Raw genomic sequence first — 20,979 nt, forward strand, 5'->3', positions numbered from 1 at the left:
GTTGCGAAGGTTGATTGTTGCGAAAATGTTTCAAACACAGGTAACGTCTAGATCGCTAAATTAAATCGCCATAAACAAGTTTTCATGCAATAGAAAATATGACGTCACGGAAATACTGTAACAACTTACTATCGCGGTGACTTAATTTCGCGTTTCCATGCCCAACGACATTTTCTCGAATATCTAATTTCGTGATTTACAGGTAAAACGTTAAATTGTACTTGAAGTTGAACGTTTTTCGCGCATATTTATTTTCAAGAAATACGCGAAAATATATCGCACACGAAAAAAAGTTGGTTTACAGTATTTTGAATGTAATAATCAGAAACTGAGTTTCTTAGAGTGTTTTGGAAAACAGTACTGTATAGTTGTTAAATTTTGCGGGTGTGAATTTCGCGATTTACTGTTTCGGACTTATTCGCGGGGGTTTATTTTCGCAAATTATCTTTCTAGTCTATTAAAGTCCCATTCTTATGACAGGCTATTATACATGAAATCATGATTTTGATAACTTTTATGAGGTTTAAATTTCGCGATTGTGGATATACTCGCGTATTTAGCGAAATTAAAATCCCGCGAATATTAGCAACTATACAGTATATATTATTAAGATAAAAACAATAATTTACACATAGTTAGCTGTCTGAGAGACTCTTGTCTCGGACAAAAGTGACATCAATAATAATTCATGATTACAATCATGACCTGTCATTTGATTTAATGTTCTTGTCGTAAATAAAATACACATCCGCATATTGTGTATATAAATCATACAAAATTCTCGATCAAAACTCGTACGTTGTTTGTGATGAAATATTCTTTCTGTAAAATGTATTTTAAAGTCATATTTATAAAACAGCATCAGTCAATAGATAGGCTCCAAACACAAATAAAAGCCATATCTGTGCAGCACGCTTATCAATGTAGACGTCAATATGTTGTTATTAATTGCAAAATGAATCTGTGACATGCAGTCATCTTATTTGAATCAATACCAACCTGCGCATGCGTGGTCCTAAGCGTACACGTCTTCAAGCTGTTTATCTGGACTGTGGAAAACGATGGTAAGTTATTTTAAACAATCCGTTGATGATTTGATAGATACTACATATATGCTTTTCAATTAGAATCAGCTTAACCGTAAGTATGTTGGAAACTTTTGAAGGTTTGGGTGTCAGGTATTTTGAGCAGCTTAGGGTATATGATTTGTAATTGAACAAAAAACGTATATCTTTTGATCCCGTGTGTATATATGTTTGTGACAGGAGAGAAGAAAGCGTAGCAACCAGACTGGGGTTCAAACCCGGGACCTCCGGAGTTCCGCCAGATTTCTTTGTTTTTGATGTCGAAATTGAATACAGACATCATCTCACAAGAATACTTTCAATGCTTGAAACAGGTTTTGGCATGCTCGCCAAAATTGTAATTGGTGACAGGAAAGAAGAAATTAAAGTCTGGCAGGAAAGAAAAAAATGAAGCCGCCAGACTAGATGATAAACATGTAACATCCAAACACTAGTTAGTTGCACTACCGATTGGTAGTTCGCCGCTGTCCCCCGGGTACTGTTTTGCACGTGGTCAGCCTAGACTAAGCTATACATATCTATGTTATGCTGCATAAGTGCATTTCGACAGGCACGCTTTGTACTTTTAACTGAACATATTTTAGATTGAAATATTATTTTTCCTGCTGCTAGTATGTCGATTGGATGGCGTTTGATTGAATAACTTACTGTGCTCCTACCTTATCTAGTTCTATTCGTTGATGATTATCAATAGATCAAAAGTGCGTTATATATCTAGCTTTACTTTACGTATAAACTACGAAACTTCCATCAAGCTTCTCTTGGCGCTTCTGTCCCGAGGTGTAAACAAAATGTTGCGTTTCCCACGCTTTAGTTATTTATGTTTCAATTTTATCTCTAATCTTTATAAATGTAGCATAGTTTTAAACAATGTTATCTTAAAATTTGTTTTTAAATCACAATGAACGTCTGAAACATCCATATCAAAAAAATCGATTTTTTAAAAAGTGGGTGAGTAAAATAGGTAAGTAAATAATTTAATAAAATCATCGGAAATAAGCTTGAAACTAACAACATTATGTAGTAGGATTGTTTGTTTGTTTGATTAATTAACGTCCAATCAACAGCATGGGTCATGTAAGGACGGCCTCCTACGTATGCGGTGTGTATGTAGAACGTGATGTGAGTTTTGGGAGACTGCGGTATATTCGTGTTGTGTCTTGTATAGTAAAAACTGTTGCCCTTTTTAAAGTGTTATATCACTGAAGCATGCCGCCGAAGACACCAAGCAACACACCCCACCCGGTCACATTATTCTGACAACGGCGAACCAGTCGTCCCACTCCCTTAATGCTGTGTGCTAGCCAGGAGCAGAAACTACCTATTGTAACCAATAATCAATGCAATAAACTGTACTAAAAATCCATTTTTTCCGCGTCCTCCAATTTTCGCGGCTTCTATTTCAAAACAAGTTCGCGATGACTGATACTGGCGATTTGATATTGAATGGAAATTATATTAATACAGATGTCGTAGATCTTTATCCGAGGAAAAAGATTTTCGCAAATTTACTTCATCACACGGGAAATAAGCTGCTTTATAGTATATAATCAAACTCCACAAACTCGAACTCGTGTTATTCGTTCAAAATAGCTTTGGACAAGAAAAACAAAATATTTTGTATTTTGAAGATTTAGATATTACGCATAATAATTTCATCAAGGTCTCACGTCATCTTACACTGTAACACGACTTCTTAAAACAAACTGCAGTATTCATATTAATTTTAGTAGTTGGTTGACTGAAGTTCTGACTTAAGTTACGTCTTTTCCCCCGGAAATCTGAGTCTGAACAATCAGTCAGAATTTTTTTTATTGTGTAATCTAAGCAACAGGTGTCTTCATGTTCTGTGGATTATTTTCTTGCTGTTGTGAATCACGTGAATAGGCCTACACTATTGACCGCCATGTAAATAAGTGTAATACTGTGAAGAATTTAAATATCTCCATATATTGATTGAGATATATAGACGCCAGCTGGCCAACAACCTGGGGTATTGTTGTTTTTGTGAAATAACTACTGGAGGATTGATTTCGGTTTACAGAATCCGTATTGTCACATGCGTGTTTAGTACTATACATTAAGCATGTTTAAGCCCGCAAAAGTCAATATGGCTTACTGTAAACCAACATTCTTTTGCGTGCGATATCTTTTTGCAAATTTCGCGATCATAGTAAATTCTCAAAAGCATATTTTCGCGACTTAATGTCTTCCACATGTTTTGCAAAATTACATTCATAGATATCGCCATTCAATTTTGAATCTGCGATACTTAATATCCGCGAAAATGCATTAAAACGGAAATTGCGAAATTTTGGAACCGCGAAAGAAAGCTGATTTACAGTAATTTTCTTGACAACTGAAGGTACTAGACCCCGTCGAAACTACAAATGTAGTAATATTTTGTAAGCCTATACAGTCTATCACTTCTTAGGTGCTGTTTGTTTGGTTATTTTAACGTCCTATTAACAGCCATGGTCATGTTAGGACGGCTTCCCATGTATGCGGTGTATAGCGTGTGCGAGGTGAGTGTTTTTGGAGACTACGGTATGTTCGTGTTGTGTCTTCGTGTATAGTGGAACTTTTGCCCTTTTTATAGTGCTATATCAGTGAAACATGCCGCCGAAGACACCAAACAACACTGCCCATCCGGCCACTTGAACATAACCATGATAACTTAGATGATACAAAGTGTCTATACCTAACCCTACGTATTACTGTTTACTCGTAGATCGTTGTGTTGTTTGTAAATGTTGGCAAAATATGCACTGAATTGTATATTTCAGTTTAGCAAGTCCACAGGGTTAGGTGCATGTTTCTGTCACCAAATAAGAATGCCATTGTGTGTTAATTAGACCAGAAGTAAGGACTTATTCGCGATGAGTTATTATCGCGGTTCCTAATCGATTTACAGTATACATGTATACCTTAGATGAAGCAGGTAAAGTTTTGAAATAAATGCTACACAGTTTATCGTCATTGTTCTTCTCAATGTAAATTAAAATATTTACATTTACTTGTCACTTCTACCGTATATGACGGTATAACTGACGCCCAAAATGTGGCCATTATGACGTCACTAATGTTGACGTGGTGACGTCAACTGATCACCGTCAAAATGGCTGTTCCATCTGGTGGATTAAATCGTCGTTGATAAACGGTTTTCCTGGTCTAGCTTAAATAATGTTAATGCAAAGACCCTAAAATGAGTTGATAATGTAAATATAAGTGGTTTGGTTTAAGTGATATTCGGGTTGATAAAGATGAAAATGACTTAATGGAATTGCTTATGCTATTTTTTGTTGTTTTTTATTGTATTATTTTTTTTCTCAAATAAGATGAATCCTGTTCAGAAGAAGTTTGTTTTGTTAGGTATTTTTAACAATTATTTTCGTCGTTAAAGTTGTGATAATTTATAAATATTAGAAAATTAAATCATTTTCAGACACAGAAATGAACTGATTGAAACCAAGATGTCCGAGAATATTGAAGGATCACCGTTTTCATATGAGGATCAACAATCCAAGTCAACAACTAGAGAATCCGAAATGGATGAAGATAGCCTAGAAGGCGATTCAGATCCATTAAAAAGGAATTCTTTTGACCCACAAGATGGGAATGGTATCCCTGATGATAACGATAAAATCAAACCTGCCCATAGCGAATCCGGATATGACGACATGTATCGACAATCGCCTCGCTATCATTCTGATTCTCTGGACTCTCTCAGCCAATCAAATTCAAGTACAAATGAAACTTCGGAGTTAACAGCTCTTTTGTCGTCCACTGACACCCCAGTGACAAACACTGGAAAATCTCGTCTCCCTGTTAAATGTGCTACAGGTCTTACTCGGAGGTCATCCATTCCAAAACAAAAAGCAGTGAAAGAGGGAAAAGGTCAGAAGAACATAACCAGGAGTAAGACTGTTGACTTGGCAAAGGGTGTGTTTAACCATGACGACAAGAAAAAGCGAGGAAATTCACAATCAGGGATGACCGACAACCACAATGTACGGGAAACAGTCGCAAGTCGTTTGAGATTTGAGAAACGCCACCTTCCTCATGAGCAAGACTGTGAGGGGGATGACTACATGACACCTACTCAAAGGAAAGACCAATTGCTGAAAGATTTGAAAATCCAAGTGAAAGAATTAACAAGTGATATAGAGGCTCGCGATTCACAGATAGAAAGATTGAAATTGGACATAGATGAAGAAGCACGAAAGATAATTGAAAGGAAGAATGAGGAGGCAAAGGAGCTATGTTCAAATCTTGACAGCTTGCAAATTGAACACGACGATCTTCTGAAGTCCTACCAGAAATCACTTTGTAGCATCGTCGATTTGGAGGAATCTGTTTCAGAGCTTAACGTAAGTGAATGTATACAAATAAACTGTGTAATAAAATACTGCATAAACTGTGGGCTTTCGATTATCCGAACCGTGCGGATTTCGAAATTTCTGGTCTGCATTCCGAATTCTATCTATTATCACCTACAAATCCGTTCCCTGACATTTTTCATTATTTAGGTATCTGATCAAATAGCATCCATTGTATTTTTGAGATTAGTGAGGTACTATATATAAACGTGAACACGCAAGATTTTATTGCAGCGATATGGTTACGCTAGTTAGTTATTTACATCAATGTCCTTCAATGCATCAATATGCCAAAAATATATTTACAAAATACAAAAACGAATCCTCAATTTTGCTATGACTCGCTGTAAGCGGTTACTTTGCTTGCACATATCTTTGCACGATTAAATTAAATCCTTTAAAATTTTATGGAAATGTCATTCCATTGAATTAATTATTTGAATCCCTTTAACATAAATTTTGTTTTATTGTATGAGTTAAATAAATATACATTTGTGATGGTCCTTAACTAGAAAGATAAAACGATTCATTGGGCAAACTAAAGTATGATTGTGTTATCGTATTACAGTTAACATATAATGTTGTTTTGTACAATCCTTATAGGATCGCATAGCCATCCAGGAAAAACGGAACGAGAGTATTTACTTGGAGATGTATAAAAAGGGCCAAGAGTCCGCCCAGTTCGAACGGAATGTTGAGGTATGTATTGAGACAATAACTATTGATAATATCCGAATAATTGATACAGACTAATGTTGTAGTACCAATCTCACACTCAGACCATGAGAAACTTTAGTGATTGATAGTATTCAAAATAATGAGTATAATCTGCAACGAAACAGGATGGTAACACATAAAAATAATGCGAACTGTATATCTATTAAAATTCGTGAGTATAGCATTTCTCGATTTACTGTTTGGAAAGTATTGCAGAGAACTATTTTCGCGAAATTTTGTAGCATTTGAAAGTGTCATTCATGTGACAGAGTTTGATATGTCACGTAAAGGACATAGCGAAAATTCCCAAGAAGCAAGGATTGGGGAATTTTCTCGATGTATTAATTTTTGCGAAAATGGGCGAATGTAGCAAAATTAAATCTTCGCAAATATTGAGTATATTTTACGTTTTTTTTTAAATTTTCATTAAAAGACGTTATCTTTATGAGAAGAGAGACGGTTGTTAACATCAAGATAACCACGGACATTATACAGTGACTGGATACTCATAGGATAACACATTGTTTAGATATCATCACTTTGCTTTATAGCGTATACCGCCAATTGTTTAAAGGTCCTACACCGCCGACCAATGGTCACTATATATATTAAACGGAGGAGCAAATTACTTTGGATTTTTTCGTCAATGACAAAAGTTTCTTAACACTATTACCATAATAAAAAAAAGTTTGAGCTTCTTGTGTTACTTCATAATGGCTCTTCTGGAAAGTAAATACAACTGTAAATCAACTTATTTTTAAGGTGACTTAATTTTGCATTTTCATACCCTACGTCATTTTTATGGTGACTTAATTTCGCGTTTTTCATGTGCTACGACATTTGCAAGGTGACTCAATTTCGCCCTACGACATTTTCATGGTAATTTTATTTCGCGTTTTTCATGTGCTACGACATTTGCACGGTGACTCAATTTCGCGTTTTTTATGTCCAACGACATTTTATGGTTACTTAATTTCGCGTTTCCATGCCCTCGACATTTTCACAGTAATTTCATTTCGCGTTTTTCATGCCCTACGACATTTTCATGGTTGATTTGATCATGATTTTACAATTAATAGGTTAATGTTCTACTCTACTTTAAGTTGAATCTTTTTCGCGGATAAATCTTATCTCCCCTGAAATACGCGAAAATAGGCTGATTTGCAGTACATGTATTGGATTCAAGTGAGGCTTATTTTGTTAAATAACCACGATGCAAAATATGGTATAAATGTATTTCTTATGAAACCTAAAAACATAAAATATAAAAAAGATGACATTATGAAGTATTTTATTTTATTCAGCAGGTACAATATGTACCTTATCCTGTAATCATACCCGTGTCAATGTCATGTAGGTAAAACAAGTGCAATACATAGCCAGTGAGGAGTTGATGAAATTGGTTTTAGACAGGGGCATGCACATAATACGGTAGTAATACGGTACCAGGGCCAGAGTATCTCGGGCTAATAATACGGTAATAGTACGGTGTCAGGGCCAGAGTATCTCGGGCTAATAATACGGTAAACACACTACTGTAAAAGCGACTTGAATAATTCTATACAAAAATGCTGTTTTCCACTAGCTAGGGCCAGAGTTCGGCATATAAGACGTCCGACCATAATGTCTGATGGCGGTCAGCGAGCGAGTTTAAACAATTCACAAACATATTTCACCAAAGTGGGTTTTACTTGCTTATCACAGCTAATCGCAATTTTATTACAACTGCTTTGTTTCCAATATATGTGCACATTTAATGTACTCTTAGACTGAATTGTCCATTTAACATTTCTATAGTAACAACATCAACTGTTATCGCTTCAGGTGTATACCTAAAAGGATTCATACTGATACATTACATTGTATAAATAGAATGATATAAAGATATTATATTGATCTAGTTACATGTCTGTAGATATGAGTCCCATCTGCTATTAAAAAGCCTTGTTAGCTTAATGTGTCTAAATAATCGCCATAAAGTTAACATTATGTATGAATTAGTTAACAATTAATTCCAAGCCTTAATTTGTATATGCTTGTTTACCTATAAATTGATTGTTCACTAGTAAATAGTCAAATAGCAAATACATACTTAAGATTTCTTCATTTTAACTGATTAAGCAGACTGAATAATCTGTGGAGTAGGCATAATGTAACATATGTACAATATCCACTCGTTGGCCGAGCAGTATGTGATGTCTTCCAGACAACTTATTGTCAGCTTATTGATGGCAATTTATTGATGACGGCTTATTTCATCTTGTCCTCTTTACATAAACGCTTATTTTACTTTACTGAATGTTGTATTTAACGTCATTTAAGGGCCACTACGTTTCCGAAACCAACAAAAATACTAACTCGATGATCCAAGATGAAGTTACAACACTAGACAAATGTAAGATTCCCTGTATAAAAATATATCAATTAAATCCATGGCTTTGTAGCTACATGTACCTCGGAGGCAACAATTATAAAAAAAATTTGTCAAACAGAGACAATTCACTCAGGCTAATTCTTTTACATAACCAAGAAGCAAAATATAGCATAAATGTATTGTTCTACATTTCTTATGAAACATATAACGTAAAACATTTATAAATTCCTCGACATTGTTAATTATTTTAATCTATATCGTTGAAATATCAAATCGTTGATCAATACGATTAAGCAGGTACAATATGGACGCTGTACCTTTACCCGAGCCAAAGTCACGCCCGTTAAACAAATGAACTACATAACCATTGAGGACGTGATAAATGATTTTTAGGCAAGACAATGCACCTAATAAGGTAAACACACTACTGTCAGAGCAATTTAAGCAGTTCTAGACAAAAGTTGCATTACTCTACGAGCAAGGGACAGGGTTCGGCATACAAGAAGTTTGACCAGTGTGTAATGGCAGCGAGCGATTTTGAACATTTCACACACAAGTCGCCACCGTGGGCTTTTCAGGCATATCACAGTAAAACCGACCGATCTAATTACCATTAGAACTGGTTTTTTCCGATACGTGTACAAATTTTAACGTTCTCTTAGACTGAATTGTCCCTTAAGGTGGTTGATTTACTTTGAACTGATGTCTAATAATCTCTTTTGTTTTAGTTGGAGCGCCTTGCAGTCAGTTCTGACAGTTCCAGTATGACGATGAAAGAACTCATCAGAAAATTAGTGGAAACTGAATCCGAACTAGCGAAATGGCAATCCCTTCGCCGCCAGGAGTCGTACGAGTCGGCTGAGAAACCGGAAACGGAAGCGGAAGTGACGTTGAAGTTTCTAAAGGATACATTCTTCCATTACCTTACAGAAATGAAGGATTCTGACCGTTACCTTCGAGCTATGATCAGAATATTTAATTATACAGATGTTCAAAAAAAGAAAATATCCACTTGTGTCACAGAAAAACAAAACAAAAGTGCATAAGCTTCTCATTTTTTAATTTGTGTATTACTTAAAAATTATGTTTGACATTATCAAAGTTCATTGTATAAAGAACATCTTGTAAATACTTTGTTCTTTTACCCGTTTTATCAAATTTCAAGCTAAAACAATTTTAAATATGTTTCTTCCTCAAAGTGCATTGTTCAAAGAATGAAAGCTTATAGATGTTCCAGTGTCGACAGCATAAACACTATTTATCATTTGGATAATAATTGACATCCACATCGTATATATATTCATATATTTAAAAAAAAACCAATTGTTTTGCTTTTGTTGTCTACGCCTCATTCCACATAGTGCCATGGACATAGTGCCATGGATTTGTTTTCAGGATGCAATTAATTATCTTGATTATATTTATTCTGAAGCGAGATAAGAATCCCAAACTTTTTAATAGTATAGTTATAGTGTAAAGAAAGTATCTTTGGTATTAAAAAATAATTCGTCTGCTTCAGTTTTTATTAGAAAAAATTACCATTCCTTGGCATTGTAGCGCCTCTTAAATAAGGTTTTCTTTAAACTAACATGTTTATTCTTTTACCTTTTTCATATTTTTCATGCTTTTTTCATGTCTTTATATGAATATTTCAAACTATTTTGAAAATGCTTTACTAATAAATGTCCTTATTACTAGCCATTTGATCACTTGTATTATGTTATAATGAAGACAAATATTCACATTACATAAGAAGAACTGTCCTGTGTTATTATAGACAATGATAGACCAAAATTACTGTAAGCCTCTACATTCTCGCGAGATACACATTTTCAAGGCTTATTTTTGCGAACTGCATTAGGCCAAACAAAAATTATGTGTTTAGGTAGGGATTTTAATTTTGTTTATATATCTTTTTGCCAAGTCCAGATGCCATAACGAGCTGTTAACTGAACAGAAATATGGCTCCTATTTATTAATAAACTGATAAAACATTAGTTTCTCTCACTCTTGACTTTTTATTTAACAATGAATAAATGAAGATTTAAATAAGAAAGAAGGTATTACCAGCTCAGATTGGCCTAGAGTAAAACTATTAATTGGAGTATCATTTTAGGTACAGAAAAAACAAAATTAGAGTCGGGGGTAAAAAAATTAGTGTCGGTCGGGTAATCCTAAACAGCTTCTTTTTTTTTTGCCTTAATAATTTTCTTGCAATTGACACGATTAGTACAACTTCAGATCTACAATGTATTAGCACAATCCAAACATGCACAAACACCAGATCATATAATCTTCGCGTAATTACTTTTCGTAATAGAATTATTCGCAAAATGAAAATATTCATGCATCTTTCATTGGTTCAAGGCTATATTATATTTTTTGCCATTCTCAATACTCGAGAGGTTGCGATGATTCATGATTTCTACACCCCTTGACTATCTTAAAGTAAAACTGGAGTCAACAGAACAAAACAGGTAATTTAGTCCTTTGATGCACAACAAAAGAGCCTTATAACGGTACACTGTGGTTGATTGTGTGGCTTTGAAGTATGGCATCGCTCTCTCTGTAGTATTCAAAAGAAATATTTGTAGGACTGTGATTGGTTCTGATTTGTTCAGCTGGGCTGCCTTTAGTTTTACTATGAGATAGTCCAGGGGAGGAGAAATCGTATGTGATCGGATCCCCGAGGATGAACTTTGTCAAAGATTAGACAATAGATTCACAGTGTGAAAACCATAACACCGTGAATAGTAGCAAAGCTGACTTATAGCGAAAATTTCAACACGCGAAATTATTCAAGTGTACAGTATTAACATTAAACCCGTGGTATTCGTTGTTTTCGAAATAATTTGTTTGGACAGTTGCAAATTATTCATGTCGCATGCGTCAATAAAAGAATACAGTAAAGATATTCTATAATAATCCAATAAGGTGTACTATTAATTAACCAGACTAAAGATTAAGATTGTAACATTTTGAATTAAACTTACCACTAGAACTTGGGTAAAGCCTAATTGGAGATATTTTTAGTGCCTCCTACGTTAAAATCATACGTTTTCAGGGTAAACCAATGTGATATTCAGATATTGTGCAGCAGATGTCTGAAAACCATTTATGTAGGGGAAACGGAACGGACGGTAAAAGAACGATTTAGTGAACATGTAAGGGACTTGCGGAATGGGTCTGACAAACCAACATGTTGAGGGTAACTCAGAGTTTGACATCAAAATAGCAGTATTGTTTGTACTAAAAGATCCAAGCCGGGCATACAGGCAGTTTCATGAGGAGAAATGAATTCATATGCTAAATACCAGACAGCCATATGGATGCAATGTGAAGTTCATTTCTACATGAAATGGAGAGTGCAGAGGACGATCTTACGTCTACATGATGACTATGACTTCATTATATCTATGACGTTATTGTTGCTACGGCATCATATCAAAACGTTCAAGATGGATTTCAACTAGCTTTTCCTGTGTTTCTATGTACCTGAAGATGGCCAAGAGGCCGAAATTTGGGGAAGGAATATTTATTTAATATTCAAATACAGCTGCATGTTAAACTCTTCCTTCGGACATAGGTACATGGATCGGGTTTTTTTGATGACATGTTGTAATACATAATGTGTAATACAACATGTCTTTTTTAACGAGCCAGGTGCCTATGCATCGAACAACATTGGAAAACTTTCAACGTCATCTAAAACCACCAAAATCAGTCAAAACCAAAAATTTACTGATTTCGCAGGCATCCATCTTTGATGAAAATAATATCACGGTCACCAGTGTGTGTACTGTGATATAGGGATACCACTACTACTGCACTATCAGCCAGCGGAACTTTTGAAGATAATTTAACTCATCTTTGTTGACGTTACGCCATTAGTCTGTGACTACTATTTACGTATCATCTTCTAATACTGGTAGTACCGGTATGGCTGCTCAGATGGGTTCTACATTGTAGCATGATGGTCTGAATTTTGAAGGGTGTTGTTTCCAGGTTGTGTTCAGACCATATTTGAATGAGTTCAGGGTTTTGGCAGTTTACAAAAGTTGTTGATAGACTTTTCCAGTTGTCAGTGACACGGTTGAGAAAGTGTTTTTACGGAGCTTGGTTCTGGACCTCTTTTTGTATAGTTAGTTTACTAGTTTAGTCGTTCTGTCTTTATTTGATAGAAAGTTTATCTATTGTAGTGTCAACTATTCTGTTACAGAACTTGCATAAAGGACTGTGTATGATTTGGGCCCTTTTAGCCCCCAAATCATTTGGGCCCTTTTGGCCCCCAAATCCATGAAGTTTTCAAAACTGTTAAATATTTACGGATTTAGGGGCCAAAAAAGGCCAAAGGTCCTTTATCATGTCAGTTCTATCACGTCTGTACTACAAAGTTGGTTAACCGAGGGCGTTCTTTGTAGGTCTTATCTCTTAGTTCAGGCACTAGTCTAAAAGTCAACGGTACCTTATGTGCACGGGGCACTGCTCTCTGTAATTTTCCATGGATCGAAGTATCTATATATGCATGTCGTTCATCCGGAGTTTACTCCAGAGACGTCTTCTGTTTATGACATACACCAAGAGTGGATAGGATGCGAATGATAAAGTCTAATCCACAAAGCCAACCCCAGTGTACCGTTATACCGCTATTTTTATGAACATCAAACGACTAAATTACCTGTTCTGATCTGTTGCTTCCAATTTAACTATGAGATAGTCTATAGTAATCTTTATGCTTCGACAGAAACACCAGAAAGATAATTACATAAGAACATCCTCGATACTCCAGCAATTCCGATCACATACGATCTCTACAACCTTTGATTTCATCTAATTGTAAAATTGGAGTCAACAGAACAGAAAAAAACAAGAATTAAATCTTTATTCCGAGACATTATAATGGGTACTGGATTCAAGTTGTGGTTTTATTTTCTTGCAGCAAATAAAGAGCTGACTTGAAGACATGAAATTCCCAGTCAGCCAATCATAAAACTTGACGACAACATTTTGACTTCTGTTCGAATTCGTTTTGTTTCTCTCAATAAATCTGAGCCCGAAAAAATGCTTTAATTTCTTGATGCCCGGCATTCTCGGTAGAGCTCGCACATCCTGAACACGTCCAGAACATACATATTCAGGGGTTATTAACACTACCAATATAACCACCCCTGGACTATCTTTGATAATCTAGTTTTTACTATCACTATCGATATATCTGCCCCTGGACCATCCTCGATATTCTAGTGGCTACTATTACTATCGATAGATCTGCCCCTGGACCATCCTCGATATTCTAGTGGCTACTATCACTATCGATATATCTGCCCCTGGACCATCCTCGATATTCTAGTGGCTACTATCACTATCGATATATCTGCCCCTGGATAATCCTCGATATTCTAGTGGCTACTATCACTATCGATAGATCTGCACCTGGACCATCCTCGATATTCTAGTGGCTACTATCACTATCGATAGATCTGCACCTGGACCATCCTCGATATTCTAGTGGCTACTATCACTATCGATATATCTGCCCCTGGACCATCCTCGATATTCTAGTGGCTACTATCACTATCGATAGATCTGCACCTGGACCATCCTCGATATTCTAGTGGCTACTATCACTATCGATAGATTTGCACCTGGACCATCCTCGATATTCTAGTGGCTACTATCACTATCGATAGATCTGCCCTGGACCATCCTCGATATTCTAGTGGCTACTATCACTATCGATATATCTGCCCCTGGACCATCCTCGATATTCTAGTGGCTACTACCACTATCGATATATCTGCCCCTGGATAATCCTCGATATTCAAGTGGCTACTATCACTATCTATATATTCACCCGTTTATCATCATCAATTTCCCGTTCTTTTTATCAGTATCGATATATCAACCCCTGGGCCATCTTTGATACCCCAGAGGTTATTATCATCATAATCATATACCCAGTGATAATAGTGATAATTACCCCTGGAATAATGAAATGGTCCAGGGGTTATTATCACTGCCAATATGACCATCCCTTGACCATCATCAATACTCCAATGGTTACTATCACTTTCGATCCATCAGCCCCTGGACCATCTTCGATACTCCAGGATTTGTCATCGCTATCGATATAGCTACAACTGGACCATCCTCAATTATCCAGGGTTAACAATGATTATCGGCATATACCTACCCCCGGGCCATCCGCGATAATCCAGGGGTTATTATCACTATCTACCCATCCCTTCACCATCCTCGATATTCCAGGGGTTATTATAACTATTGATATATCCTCCCCTGGACCATCCTATCAATATATATTCACCCGCAGTATAGGTACCCCTGGACCATCCTTGATACTCCAGGGGTTATTATCACTATCAAATAGGCACCCCTGGTCCATCCTCGATACTCCAGTGGCTACGATCATTATCGATAATTTTCCCCTAGGCCATCCTCTATACTCAATCTTTATCACTATCTACATGTACCTACCCATCCCTTGTCCACCTTCGTTGTACTGTATACTCCAGGGGTTACTATCACTATCAATACTGGCACCGCTGGACTATCCTCCATATTGCAGGGGTTACTATCACTATCAATACTGGCACCGCTGGACTATCCTCGATATTCCAGGAGTTAGTATCACATTCAATACCGGTACCCCTGGACTATCCTCCATATTGCAGGAGATACTATCACTATCAATACTGGCACCCCTGGACTATCCTCCATATTCCAAGGGTTACTATCACCACCAATACCGGTACCCCTGGACTATCCTCCATATTGCAGGGGTTACTATCACTATCAATACCGGTACCTCTGGACTATCCTTCATATTGCAGGAGTTTCTACCACTATCAATACCGGTACCTCTGGACTATCCTCCATATTGCAGGAGTTACTACCACTATCAATACCGGTACCCCTGGACTATCCTCCATATTGCAGGGGTTACTATCACTATCAATACCGGTACCCCTGGACTATCCTCCATATTGCAGGGGTTACTATCACTATCAATACCAGTACCTCTGGACTATCCTCCATATTGCAGGAGTTACTACCACTATCAATACCGGTACCCCTGGACTATCCTCCATATTGCAGGAGTTACTATCACTATCAATACCGGTACCCCTGGACTATCCTCGATATTGCAGGGGTTACTATCACTATCAATACCGATACCCCTGGACTATCCTCCATATTGCAGGGGTTACTATCACTATCAATACCGGTACCCCTGGACTATTCTCCATATTGCAGGGGTTACTATCACTATTAATACTGGTACCCCTGGACTATCTTCCATATTGCAGGGGTTACTATCACTATCAATACCGGTACCCCTGGACTATCCTCCATATTGCAGGGGTTACTATCACTATCAATACTGGTACCCCTGGACTATCCTCCATATTGCAGGGGTTACTATCACTATCAATACCGGTACCCCTGGACTATCCTCCATATTGCAGGGGTTACTATCACTATCAATACCGGTACCTCTGGACTATCCTCCATATTGCAGGGGTTACTATCCTATCAATACCGGTACCCCTGGTCTATCCTCCATATTGCAGGGGTTACTATCCTATCAATACCGGTACCCCTGGACTATCCTCGATATTGCAGGGGTTACTATCACTATCAATACCGGTACCCCTAGACTATCCTCCATATTGCAGGGGTTACTATCACTATCAATACTGGTACCCCTGGACTATCCTCCATATTGCAGGGGTTACTATCACTATCAATACCGGTACCCCTGGACTATCCTCCATATTGCAGGGGTTACTATCACTATCAATACCGGTACCCCTGGACTATCCTCCATATTGCAGGGGTTACTATCACTATCAATACCGGTACCCCTGGACTATCCTCCATATTGCAGGGGTTACTATCACTATCAATACCGGTACCCCTGGACTATCCTCCATATTGCAGGGGTTACTATCACTATCAATACCGGTACCCCTGGACTATCCTTGATATTGTAGGGGTTACTATCACTATCAATACCGGTACCTCTGGACTATCCTCCATATTGCAGGGGTTACTATCACTATCAATACCGGTACCCCTAGACTATCCTCCATATTGCAGGGGTTACTATCACTATCAATACTGGTACCCCTGGACTATCCTCCATATTGTAGGGGTTACTATCACTATCAATACAGGTACCCCTGGACTATTCTCCATATTGCAGGAGTTACTATCACTATCAATACTGGTACCCCTGGACTATCCTCCATATTGCAGGAGTTACTATCACTATCAATACCCAAGACCATTCTTGATCATCATCGATACTCAACGGGTTGTTACCACTCTCTCTTTATATATATAATATATATATACATGTATATATCAACCCCTGGGCCATACTCGATAATGCAGTGGTTGCTTTCACTCTCTTAACAGCCACCCCTAGACCATTAATAATTCAGAGGTTATCATCACTATTCATATAGCTACCCCAGGACCATCCTTTATAATCTAAGGGTTACTATCACTATAGATATATATCCACCCCTTGACATCCTTAATATTCCAGTGGTTATAACTACTATCAACATACCCATCCCATGACCATACTTGATATTCCAGTGGTTACTATCACTTTTTACATACCCATCCAAGCCCATCCTGTATATTACAGGGGTTGTTATACTTATCGATACCATGAACCATCCTCGATATTCCAGTGGTTACTATCACTTTTTACATACCCATCCAAGCCCATCCTGTATATTACAGGGGTTGTTATACTTATCGATACCATGAACCATCCTCGATATTCCAGTGGTTACTATCACTTTTTACATACCCAATCCAAGCCCATCCTGTATATTACAGGGGTTGTTATACTTATCGATACCATGAACCATCCTCGATATTCCAGTGGTTACTATCACTATCGATATATCTGCCACTGAAAAATCCTCAATTAACCAGGGGTTATCACCTCTATCGATATGTCAACCCCTGGACCATCATTGATATTCCAGGGGTTACTATCACTATCAATATATCTGCCACTGAACCATCCTCAATTTACCAGGATTTATCACCGCTATCAATATAGCCACCCCTGGACTAATAGATACCAAACTGAAAATTTGTGTAAATATATACTGTAGTGACCTGTAATCTGTGAATTCCTCTTTCAAAGAAGTCTCTGTAGCCATGTGATTTGTTTTTTTCCAATAGAAGTCATAAAGCATCAGGAGGGCTGCTGAGGCTTATAACAGGACCAAAATACCTGTCTCATATGTTCAACTCAAAGTCTTCAGTTTTATTTGCTGAAATATTCCAGGGGTGGATATGACGGCAGTGATAGTAACCCCTGGAGTATCGAGGATAGTACATCCTGCATGTTTTGATATTAACCATATTATGTTGGATACGAGAGATAACATACAACTCAACACCAAATTTGTTTAACTCCTTTATCAGCTAACATTACAATATAGCAATGCAATATACCAACGGCAAATATAATCAAACAACGAAAACCACGTGCTTATTTGCATAATACGACCAATAAAAGACAATGGTAAAACACAGCATAATGGGAATACAGTAAATCTATATATTGTAACAGGAACTAATTTCTTTACAGTGTATTTGTTTCAGATTTTTTTGTGTTTGTGAACTTGTAGTAAATTATTAAGTGTGTGAACTTTCATTATATTAAATAATTAAGAAATATCATGAACAATATCAAGTTTTTATTATTTTAGGATTAACCATATGTTTATAAAGCTCACTGTATAGTAAACATATATAGAAGTCTAATCTAATATATAGTAGTCTAATATATAGTAGTCTATAGTGGATCTTTGACCTTTACCTATATATGCCACTGAATTATCATAAGGCCTGATATTACCAAACAAAATGCCCTTAATCATGTATATACCCTGGTATGTGTCTAATTAACACCAAAAAATATATAGAATAATTTATTTTGCCTTTGTTGCATGGGCAATCAGTACTTTATTCCATATAGGATATAGTGTCACGGAATTTTTTCGGGATGCAATTAATTATATTTTATATTTTTAGCTTTATTAAAATAAAATTAGAAGTTCAAACATTTCAATGGTGGTAATGGTGTTAAGTTAGTAACTTTTGTAACTGAAGAAAAATACTTAATCGTCTGCTGCTGTTTTTGATAGTGAAAAAATATGATTTGTCAGCAGTGGAGCATCTTTAAACAAATGGAGTTTCAAGTCATTGTGTGATTTTAGTCTATTTATAAGATTTTTTTTAAAAAGAAAACGTTTCAAAATAAAGCAATCAGGCAATCCTATATTTCATTTAATAATTATGTCGGAGTAAGATTTTATTTTTTTATTCAAATTTATTCAAAAGATCGTTAGAGAATGTCCTATCAAAACTGCATCTGACTTTGCATAAAGTTCCCACCCTTGCAGGTAAGAATCAATTATGACATCACACGTTTGTGAGCTCAACGTCATACTTTTCTGAGAAAACGGAGAGAATTGCACTCACAAAAATAATGACGTCACAATGGATATCTACCCAAAATGGAGGTAGCTCTTTAATATGCAAAGACGGAATACTACTAATGTTCGGCCATCAGGTGGTAAGATATTGTTTAAGACAATAAAGTAGTTTTCAATAAGTCAATGTTGTTTTTATAAAATACCATCACAAAATGGCAAAATACCAACAAATTTTTTAAAGGAAGTAAATTATATAGCCGATACCTAACAGAAAACAACATCTCTATACTGTTTAAAACTGAGTTGTGTTAAGATAAAATTAATTAAATCACACTATTTGAATTAAATCTGATGTAAAAGTATGTTCTGAACTTATTCATCTCTAAAGATTCATAATGAACATTTCCAGCATTTGAACTGGAAGAATTTTGATACTGCTAAAATAGTTGTTTGCTGACATTTTCCTGAAGCCTAAAATACCATCATTCACCCCTAAAGATACATTTAGGCTCTTCTAAATTAAAGAATAGACCAGTCCATTATGAAAATTTAGGGGCAAATGAGTAAATTTACCAACGAACCTTTTACATATTTATTGATTTGAATACACAATTTGTTTTTCCATAGATGGGTTATGGTATACACAAATATGAGTAATTCTCTTGGTTTTACATTAATATTGCACATCACAATACGAAATAAACATGAAAATTTACAAATTCAAAGCTGAAAAATGTTGCACTTTCAAGGAGAAAAAAATGAATTCAATGGAAACTTGAATCTTTAAATAAGGCGAAAACAATGGAACATGAGATAAGATTTGTTACTTTATATCATGAGATAAATCAATTGTTTTCATTCATAAACATGTCAATGTACACATTTTAGCAGTTATGTTATCATATTTAGCACTTCAAATTTTTGCACTAGAAACTTCAGATTATAGCAAATATTATCAAATATGTAAATTTACCAGTTACAACACAATTCTGTGTGACAGTTTAATTCCTCGATCCGGAAAAAATTACATTTGTAGTAAGAAATTATCCAATGTCATGTGACTATGATAACCTTTACCATGTGATGATGATAATCCTATAATCATGTGACCATGCCAATCACAATTATGTAACCATGACAACAGATATTTTCTCTGTGATCATATGATGAAATGTGTCTTTTTTGTTGTTTATATTTACCATATTGACATTGATACTTATGAATAATGATAAAAGTAACGATTAAAATAAACTAGGTGTGAAATAAGACACAATAAAATACACTTGTATGCGTCAGTGACCTCATACCGTATTCACCGTAATTAGCGCCCCTCCCCTTTCCTGGAGAAGGAGTTGAAGTTATGTAAATGCCCCCATCCTATGGATTTAACGATGTTTTACAATGTATACCATATCACATGAACTTGCAAGTCTTGAACATGTGAATCATGACATTATAATGCGTCTTATGGGTTAAAAGGCATATATGCATGTTTACTGTAACAAATTGATGTGTCATGAGTACAGAAAGAGTTAAAATATTGCTGGTTGTTTTCGTCCACACCTTACATTTTGGTTCACTGATAAGCGTCCCCTTTGTTACAATTTTTTAAGCAACCTGGGCGCTAATTACAGCAAACACGGTACCATTAATATTCAATCAAACTGAAAATGACTGATGAAACCTAAGTTATAAATATATATGACAACAAATAAAACTGCATAAGGTATACCTTTACCTATGGAGATAATTAAACAGAAATTTTGCATGGATATACAATAATATTCAAGGGAAAAGGAGCTTGCAATTGATACCCAACCATAGTCCATTAGCACAAACTCAATACAGCCAAATCTGTCTACTAAGACCACCCAAGGGGCCAAGACAAAATGGTCTTTATAGCCAAGAATTCATTATATACAAGTAACATT

General features: G+C 36.1%; 1 protein-coding gene across 2 annotated transcripts; it reads left to right on the plus strand.

Moving 5' to 3' along the window:
* Positions 1-1,013: 1,013 nt before the first annotated feature.
* On the plus strand, positions 1,014-10,609 carry LOC138309165 (uncharacterized). 2 transcript variants are annotated; one of them, XM_069250323.1, is made up of 4 exons: positions 1,014-1,064; positions 4,531-5,455; positions 6,068-6,163; positions 9,284-10,609. In XM_069250323.1, exons 2-4 carry the CDS (start codon positions 4,559-4,561, stop codon positions 9,599-9,601), a joined length of 1,311 nt encoding a protein of 436 aa, XP_069106424.1. In that variant the 5' UTR covers positions 1,014-1,064; positions 4,531-4,558; the 3' UTR covers positions 9,602-10,609. The 2 variants fall into 2 exon arrangements, with proteins under 2 accessions (XP_069106424.1, XP_069106425.1); XM_069250324.1 differs by lacking the exon at positions 1,014-1,064 and adding an exon at positions 1,086-1,140.
* Positions 10,610-20,979: the final 10,370 nt, after the last annotated feature.

This window comes from Argopecten irradians, chromosome 15 (genome assembly GCF_041381155.1).
Source record: "Argopecten irradians isolate NY chromosome 15, Ai_NY, whole genome shotgun sequence".
NCBI classification, from domain to species: Eukaryota; Metazoa; Mollusca; class Bivalvia; order Pectinida; family Pectinidae; genus Argopecten; species Argopecten irradians.